The sequence below is a fragment of the Triticum urartu genome, chromosome 2, assembly GCF_003073215.2.
Source record: "Triticum urartu cultivar G1812 chromosome 2, Tu2.1, whole genome shotgun sequence".
NCBI lineage: Eukaryota > Viridiplantae > Streptophyta > Magnoliopsida > Poales > Poaceae > Triticum > Triticum urartu.
In genome coordinates this window covers 18520933-18529732 of record NC_053023.1, presented here as the reverse complement: position 1 = coordinate 18529732, position 8800 = coordinate 18520933, and the positions used below count along the sequence as shown (strand labels likewise).

Here is an 8800-nt window from a genome sequence, read left to right as displayed (position 1 = left end):
CGGCGAGGACCGGGATCCACCGCGTCTCCATGGCCTTAAGGCCACATAAGGCGAGGCAGATCGACGGCGGTGCCGACGTGAGGCAGGAGCCCTAGCCGCCTCTTCTTGGAGAAGAGAGGGGAGGTTTTTTTTCTTCCTTCGCATGCAAGTGATTAGAAATATATAAAATATAATAAGGAATATGGCTATATGAAGGAATAAACAGGGGCTCAAAACGAACAATGAAGGATGTGGACGTCTAGGAGGCCGGATTCGTGGATGCTCTTAATTACACAGCACGGAGCGAATACGATCGATCCTGGGGAAGCTTGCTGATAGATCATGGTGATGAGGTGATCCATACGTTTACCTACCGACGAGTCCACTGGAGCTCAGTTAATTAATCACCAGCTTGTTAATCGCATTTCCCGCCTATATATAACACACAACAGTTACGTGCGTGTAAGTGTGATCCAGAGGTAGCAGGCGCTACCCTCGCGGCAATGGCAACGGCGTCGAGCATGCAGCAGCCGGCGCTGCTCCTTCGGCAGCTGACGCAGGACCCAGTGACGGCATCCCTCCTCGCGGCCGCACTCGCCACCGCGGTCCTTATGATCGCCGCCGTGAGCAGAGGCGGGGGACGGAAGCCGCGGCTGCCGCCGAGCCCGAGGGGCTTCCCGGTGATCGGGCACCTGCACCTGGTGCGCCCGCCGGTGCACCGCACCTTCCACGACCTGGCGGCCAGGCTGGGCCCGCTGATGCACATCCGGCTCGGCTCCACCCACTGCGTCGTGGCCAGCTCGGCCGGCGTCGCCGCCGAGCTCATCCGGACCCACGAGGGCAAGATCTCGGAGCGGCCGCTCACGGCCGTGGCGCGCCAGTTCGCGTACGGCGACGACGGCTTCGCCTTCGCGCCCTACGGCCCGCACTGGCGCTCCATGAAGCGCCTCTGCATGTCCGAGCTCCTCGGCCCCCGCACCGTCGAGCAGCTCCGCCCCGTCCGCCGCGCCGGCCTCGTGTCCCTACTGCAGAGCGTGCTGCACCGGGCGTCGGGTGCTGAGGCGGTCGACCTCACCGCCGCGCTCATCCGGCTGTCCAACACGTCCATCATCAGGATGATGGCCAGCACCGTGCCTGGGAGCGTCACGGAGGAGGCGCAGGCGCTGGTGAAGGCCGTGGCGGAGCTAGTCGGCGCGTTCAACGTCGAGGACTACATCGCCGTGTGCCGCGGCTGGGACCTCCAGGGCCTCCGCCGCCGGGCCGCCGACGTCCACCGCCGCTTCGACGCGCTGCTCGAGGAGATGATTCGGCACAAGGAGGAGGCCCGAGAGGCCAGGAAGATGCGTGGCGGAGCAGAAGGAGAGACGCCGGAGAAGAAGACGGCCACGGGAACGACGACGGAGAGCAGCAAGGACTTGCTCGACATCCTGCTGGACAAGTTGGAGGACGACGCGGCGGCGGAGGTGAAGCTCACCAGGAAGAAGATCAAAGCCTTCGTCATCGTAAGACCAAAGATTTGGATTCATAATCTTCTTCTTCGTGCCGTTGCGATTATTGAATTCTTCTCGATCACACACGTGGATGTACTATGCAGGACGTGGTGACCGCGGGCTCCGACACGTCGGCGGCGATGGTGGAGTGGATGCTGGCGGAGCTGATGAACCACCCGGAGTGCCTCCGCAAGGTGCGGGAGGAGGTCGACGCGGTGGTGGGGCGCGACAGGATCGCGGGCGAGGGCGACGTGGCGAGCCTCCCCTACCTGCAGGCGGCGTACAAGGAGACGCTCCGGCTGCGCCCAGCAGCCCCGATCGCGCACCGGCAGTCGGCGGAGGAGATGGTGATCTCCGCGGCCGGCGGGTTCACGGTGCCGGCGGGCACGGCGGTGTTCATCAACCTGTGGTCCATCGCGCGCGACCCGGCCAACTGGGACGCGCCGCTGGAGTTCCGGCCGGAGCGGTTCATGGCCGGCGGCCGCAACGAGGCGCTGGACCCGCGCGGGCAGCACTTCCAGTACCTGCCGTTCGGGAGCGGCCGGCGCGGCTGCCCCGGCATGGGGCTGGCGCTCCAGTCCGTGCCCGCCGTCGTGGCGGCCCTCGTGCAGTGCTTCGACTGGGCCGTGGACGGCGACGCGGAGAAGATAGACATGGAGGAGGCCGACGGGCTGGTGTGCGCGCGCAAGCACCCGCTGCTGCTCCGGCCCTCGCCGCGCCTCAGCCCCTTCCCGGCGGTCGTCTAAGCCACGCCGCACGGACGCCGGCGCGGCGTCGCTGTCGTCCACGTCCCTCTATACTTTTTCTTGTGCCGTCCGCACGTACACGTCAAGAGTGGTCGTTTCCTACTATACGTACTACTGCCGCTGGCACGTTAATGAAGCTGTTTACAGTCATTGTCAGGTGGTTCATAGGTTGCAACTCCATATGGATCTATGTATATTGCTGTCACATCTTACTAATAAATACTACAGTACTAGTACAGTATAAATTAGGCAGCTCCACACAGTGGTCTTATATTTTTATTTGGCATCGTCCATGTTATTAGAATACATACACATTGAAGATTACAAACCGGAGATAATCAGATAATCTAGAATAACGTAGAGATAGAATATTTTCTTGGACACAAGTTTCTAGGTTCTTGCTCTCAACTCCCTTCGGGCTTTTTTATGTATTTTTTTTTATCATTTATGATGTTCGCCTTCTGTCAGGAATAAACCAAAAGTTTTCCGGCAAAAGAAACTTCCTTGGTTTTTATTAACTTTATATATATTAGCTTTGTCTCTAATATAACTTTGTAAACTTGACCAAGTTTACAAAAAAATATTAGCATCTGCAATGCCAATCATTACCATTAGAATCATCATTAAATATTATTTCACACCATATATATTTATTTTTGTGAAAGTTTAGATTATTTTTAATAAACTTGATCAAACCTTACGAAGTACTATGATAAAAGCTAATAGGCGGAGCAAACAAAAATGGAAGAGTACCACTATATTTACCCCATGAGGGTCAGAACAAGACAGTATTAGGGCATGTACAATGATTGATAAGACAGTCTTATCTTAAGTCTTGCATGTAATTTAAAGATGACAAAAAACTATGTCTACACTGAGTTCATATCTTACCTTATCTTCAATAACTCATTATTCCTTAAAACATGGTGAGACAAATTGTGCTAAGAGATCATCTCTTGTCTTCTCTTAAATAAGAGAAGACAAGCCTTTTCTTATGAGTTTTTTCTCCTCCACCTCATCATTTATCCTACGTGGCACTCATAAAATAGCATCATTGTACATGCCCTAAATAGTCAGCCCATTCTAAATTTTCTACATGCATAGGAGCGGTTGGTCGCACAACGTCGATCCTAAGTTCCTCTGCCACTGACGCAATGCGGCGCCCCGAAGAGATTAATCACCTCTTCCCGAAAACCCAGCACCCGATCAATCAAAAGATTAAATCAGCCTCATAGTTTAGATCCCATTCTTGAGTTCCCTGTATTAGATTAGATTGCGACCATCTGCTTGGAGCGCAAGCAAGAGGCGCCATCTCCCAGCAGGCCGTGTCTCCAGCCGCGACGCAACCCGTCTATCCACGTATGCATGTGCAGCAAGGAGAAACCCATCCGGGAAAGTATCCAGTGCTCCCAGCTTTGAGATACTCTCAGTGCTTCAATGTCAAAAAATATTTTTAAATATTTCCAAAAATTCCGGAAAAAAATGAGAATGTTCACAAGGGATGTCACTACATCCCCTGAAAATTTTAGGTCCAAAATCGAAATGTATATTGAGAAACAAAAAAGAGAAATCCATATATGAGTAGTGTCAATGTTGCTTTTGTCTCTTCTTTACACTATTCATGCTAGATTTCACATTTTTGTTTCTCAATGTGTGTTTCGAGTTTGGATCTAAAATTTTTAGGGCTTGTAGTCACATTCATTGTGAACATTCACCATTTTTTGGGGTATTTTTTTGAAACATTAAAAAAATGTTTTTTTACATTGGAGTACTGGGAGTACCCAAGGCTGGGAGCGCCCTATACTTCCCCAAACCCATCCAGCCAAAGGTGCGCGCATGGGTTATGCTATGCATGGACTGTTTTCATTTTTATTCTGTACAGTATATATGCGGGTGCAACAAGCACGGCATCGGATCCCGTGCGCATGACGTGTGGACAAAGGCCCATGCACTGGGATCACACGATGACACGAGTACACACACAAAACCAGGCAGCTTCATCGCGCCGAGCGACATCACCTGCAGCGAGCGATCTTCACCGGCCCTGCGCAATGACGTCGAGCTGTACCACTATTAGAGGCCCGAGAGAGAAGAACGTCGAGCAAAGCCACATCAACCACACGCGGGCCGGCCGGTGTGAAACGCGACTTCGTGGGCAGCAGCAAGGCGTCAACTCACGTGGTTCACAAGGGACGCCTTCAAGCGCTGCATGCATGCACTGCTGCTTCTTGGCCCACACATCATTGTCAAGGCCTACATCGACGTAAGCTTCACCGACATCGTCCACGATATAACTGCAAACAGCGTCGTATACGACGACACGACCGCATCAACACAGCGCCACTGTATTGCCGATGTGTGCTCGATGGGTTTCCTTTAATCCTTGCGAAACCGGTGGGCTCATTGCCGACGACGCCCTTCTGACATCTATATTGTGCATCGTCCACGACTGCAACTTCGTCGTCTACAATATAGCGTAAGAAGAATTTGTGTCTCCGACTTTGTGCGGCTTCACCATCGAGCACGACTACACCATCGAACACCGCTACTTCATGATCAGCTACCTCGACACCCACAGCTACGTCGTCTACAGCTACACATCATCAACTCTAGTCAACTGCGTCCCCCTCGTCACTTGCGTCCACGGCTCCCCCTATATGACTCGATAGGGAACAGAAAAGAAGATAGGGAAGGCATCAAAAGTAGACACACTCACTGCCCTAGGTGCCGACGACCCATAATTCGTTAGGGTGGTGCGGTGTAGAAGATGACAAAAGCGCAAAACTTTAGATTAAATCGTAATTGGCTGCTTCCCACCCGCTATGACTATGAGTAAATGTTAAAAACTTAGAATACATACACATTGGAGATTATCAACTAAAGATAAATTAAAATCCGTAGAGATAAAAACATCTTCCTGTGCCACAAGTCTCTAGGCTTCATGCTCTGTAAGCTGTAACGCTATATACCCCAAGAGGATCAAATCAATACGATACCAGATATTCAGGCTATTACGGTCGACAGCAAGATGCTCTTTCTTCCTCTCCTCCTCTTTCTTCTCGTTTTGATCTTAGAAAGATGCTCCTTCTCTTTTTTTTTCTTTTTTTTTTGCAAGGAAAAGGAGTTGAAGAGGTAGGTTTAAGGTTTTGCGTGGGTGGCTAACATCCAGCCTCACGTCTCTTTATATAGATGATCATAATACAATTACATACGTATACAAATACGTGTACATGTATAATATGTTAGACCCTATTTTACATGCCCCCTCAATCTGAACTACATACAAGATTCAGATTGGTTCTAAAACGGTCTAGCATCTGTCGAGTAGCGGGTTTAGTAAATACAGCCGCTAGCTGATCATGAGTTGAGATAAACCTGACTTCCAGTTTACCAACAGCTACTTGTTCCCTCACAAAATGGAAATCAATCTCAATGTGTTTGGTCCGAGCATGAAACACTGGATTCGCCGTCAGGTAAGTTGCCCCTAAGTTATCACACCACAATATGGGTGTGCGCTGCCGTGTGACTCCAAGTTCTGTGAGAACTGTGTCTATCCAAATGGCTTCAGCCGTGCCATTGGCCAATGCCTTATACTCTGTCTCAGTGCTAGACCTCGAGACTATAGGCTGCTTCTTGGAACTCCAAGATATAAGATGGGGTCCAACAAATATAGCAAAGCCACCAGTAGAACGCCTGTCATCAACACAGTCTGCTCAGTCTGCATCGGTGAATATACTGACTCCAGTAAATCTAGACCTACGAATCCGTAGTCCCGTGTCTAGCGTACCTTTGACATACCTCAGAATACGCTTAACTGCTTCCCAATGAACCTCCGTAGGCTGAGACATGAACTGGCACACTTTGTTCACTGCAAAGGAGATATCAGGACGAGTGAGCGTCGGATACTGAAGTGCTCCAACTACACTGCAATACCCGAAAGAGTCGTCAGTACTCAGCAATGCACCACTATGACGCGAAAGACTCTCGGATGTAGCAAGTGGAGTGGAAGTGGACTTGTAGTTCTCCATGTTGACGCGATGAAGGAGATCAAGTGCATACTTCTTCCGCGTCAATGTCATGCCCCCTGAATGAAAGGACGCTTCCAAACCAAGGAAATACTCCAACCGGCCCAAGTATTTGATGGGAAAACTCGCGGACAAGGACTGCACAAGGCGATCCACCACAGTAGGTGTAGAACCAGCAATCACAATATCATCAACATACACCAGCATATATATCTGAATAGCACCATGTGAAAAGATGAACAGTGACGCATCTGCCTTGGAGGGAACAAAACCAAGCTGTGAAAGTCGCTGATTCAACCGAGCTTACCAGGCACGCGGCGACTGTTTGAACCCGTAGATGGACCTCTGGAGTTTGCAGACATGAGACGAGCATCCTCAAAACCAGGGGGTTGCTGCATGTAGACATCTTCGGCCAGAAAACCATGGAGAAAAGCATTACTCACATCAATCTGTCGAAGACTCCACCCGCGGGAGACAGCGAGAGAGAGGACCAGACGAACCATGGCAGGCTTCACCACGTGGCTGAAAGTATCTCCATAGTCGATCCCTTGCTGTTGAGTAAAACCACGAGCAACAAGGCGAGCTTTGTGCTTGTCAACAGAACCATCCGAACAATGCTTGGTCTCAGCAGAGTGTTGTGGTCCTGGTCATAGCGCTTGTGACAATCATCGGCCTCATGCCCCCAATTTTTGCAAATTTGACACCAAGGGTGCCAAGCGATTGTTGCGACGGCCACCACCGCTGTTGTTGCTGCCGTTACCCCGCCACTTTGCCGACCATTGCCGGCGTAGGAGGGGTTGCGGTTGCGGCCACCGCTGGGGCCGCCGTTGCCTCCTTGGCGGCCGTGCCCGGGCTGGCCGTTGCCATCGGCCGAGCGACCCCTGTCATGGTTCTAAGTCTGACAGTAATGTAGGGGGGTAAGTATGGAGAGGCAAGATCTTAGCTATGGAGAAGTTGTAAGCACACGAGGTTTACGAGTTCAGGCCCTTCTCGGAGGAAGTAATAGCCCTACGTCTCGGAGCCCGGAGGCGGTCGACTGGATTATGCGTGTATGATTTACAGGGGTGCGAACCCTTTACACTGAGGAGGGGGTGGCTTATATAGAGTTCGCCGGACCCCTCCGGCCCTCAGTTATGCAGGGTTTTAAATACATTAAGGTCGGGCGTTATTGGTAACGCCCCTAATAAAGTGCTATGATGATCATAAAGGCTACTTAATAACCGACCGTTAGCATGCGGAGTGCCTTTAGGTCTCCTGGCAGTCGAGTGGTTTGGTCTTGGTCGAGTGATCGCTTCTTGGTCGAGTGTCTTCGAGTCTGTCGAGTGGAACACCTCCAAGTCGATTGAAAGGTGATTTCTTCTAGAGATGTCCTTGTGTAGGGCAGTTTGGACATGTCCATGACCCTACCCCAGGTACATAGCTTCGTCATTAGCCCCCGAATGGATCGAGGTTTGAGTGGGGAAGGAGTTGAGGATTTTCTCGACTCATTTTTCATGCCATGAGCATATCTGGTTTCGGATCAATGAACCTGAGTGATGACAGCAACTTCCTTTTCAGTCGCCTTGATCCATTCTTAGCTTTTTGTCGAGTGAGTTTCTTTACTTGAAAGGCTCCGAGTGACGGTGCGGAGGAGATCTTCGGTCTGACAAGTTGTTCTGCTGCCCGCAGATTTTGCCGGATCCGAATTTTGGGAAGCGCGCGGGATGGGGGAGGCCGCAGTAATCGGATGGGATAGAGTGGAGCCGCCTCGATCCCCGCGCCACCTTTTTCGCCATGTATCACGCGCGCGATTGTTACGGGATTTGACAGGGCCGCCCGGGCCTACCAGTCAGCCACTCGGAAGCGGCCTCATATAAGGCATCAGACCGGGGCCTCTTCGAACAGTGCATCCCCATTATCTCTTCTCCTCTTCACGCTCCCTCGCCGCGCTCGCTCTCGCCCCAGCGCCACCGCTCCGTACTCGTTTCGCCGGCGACGATGGGGAAGGAGAAGACGGCGGCTCTAGAGTGGGCGAAGAAGGCGACGACGAGGTCGAAGGGGAAAGCGACCAGTCGGGGCGGATCCTCCTCGCGAACCGGCCTGCCGAAGGGCTGGATCCAGGGCGACTGGATTCGCTCAACGATCACCCAAGAAGTCCTCGACGACCTAGCCGAAGGAGGGCTGATCCCCTATGAATCGGCGCGGCTTCCGGGGAAGGAATCCGAGCCGCAACCTCGGGAGGGTGAGCGCGTTCTCTTTGCTACCCACGTCGACCGTGGATTTTCCTTGCCTCCTCACCCTTTCTTTCGGGGATTTTTGAACTTCTTTGGGGCACAACTGCACCACTTCACTCCCAACACAATCGTTTATCTCGCCGCTTTTGTTTCTTTGTGTGAGAATTTCCTGGGTTGTCGACCTCACTGTGGCCTTTTCAAGCACATTTTCACTTGTCGCTCCCAGACGGTGAAAAAAGCTAATCCGAGTGACGAGAGGACTCAAGTGATTCAGATGTGTGGGGGTCTTGGTGTCCAGATGAGAGGAAAAATCTCCTTTTCGACCATGATTCTTCCCGACTCAGTTC

The 8800-nt window shown here is 51.9% G+C and overlaps 1 protein-coding gene across 1 annotated transcript; it reads left to right on the top strand.

The window, feature by feature from the left end:
- Window positions 1-425: 425 nt before the first annotated feature.
- On the top strand, window positions 426-2473 carry LOC125535225 (cytochrome P450 93G1-like). The gene is made up of 2 exons (XM_048698277.1): window positions 426-1481; window positions 1574-2473. The coding sequence occupies exons 1-2, from the start codon at window positions 483-485 to the stop codon at window positions 2213-2215; spliced, it is 1641 nt and encodes a 546-aa protein (XP_048554234.1). The 5' UTR covers window positions 426-482; the 3' UTR covers window positions 2216-2473.
- The last annotated feature ends 6327 nt before the right edge of the window (window positions 2474-8800 follow it).

Excerpts from the sequence above, each read along its gene's own strand:
- LOC125535225 (XM_048698277.1), top strand. The coding sequence starts at position 483 with ATGGCAACGGCGTCGAGCATGCAGCAGCCGGCGCTGCTCCTTCGGCAG. Across the intron at positions 1,482-1,573 it reads AGATCAAAGCCTTCGTCATC|GACGTGGTGACCGCGGGCTC; the intron begins GTAAGACCAAAG and ends TGTACTATGCAG.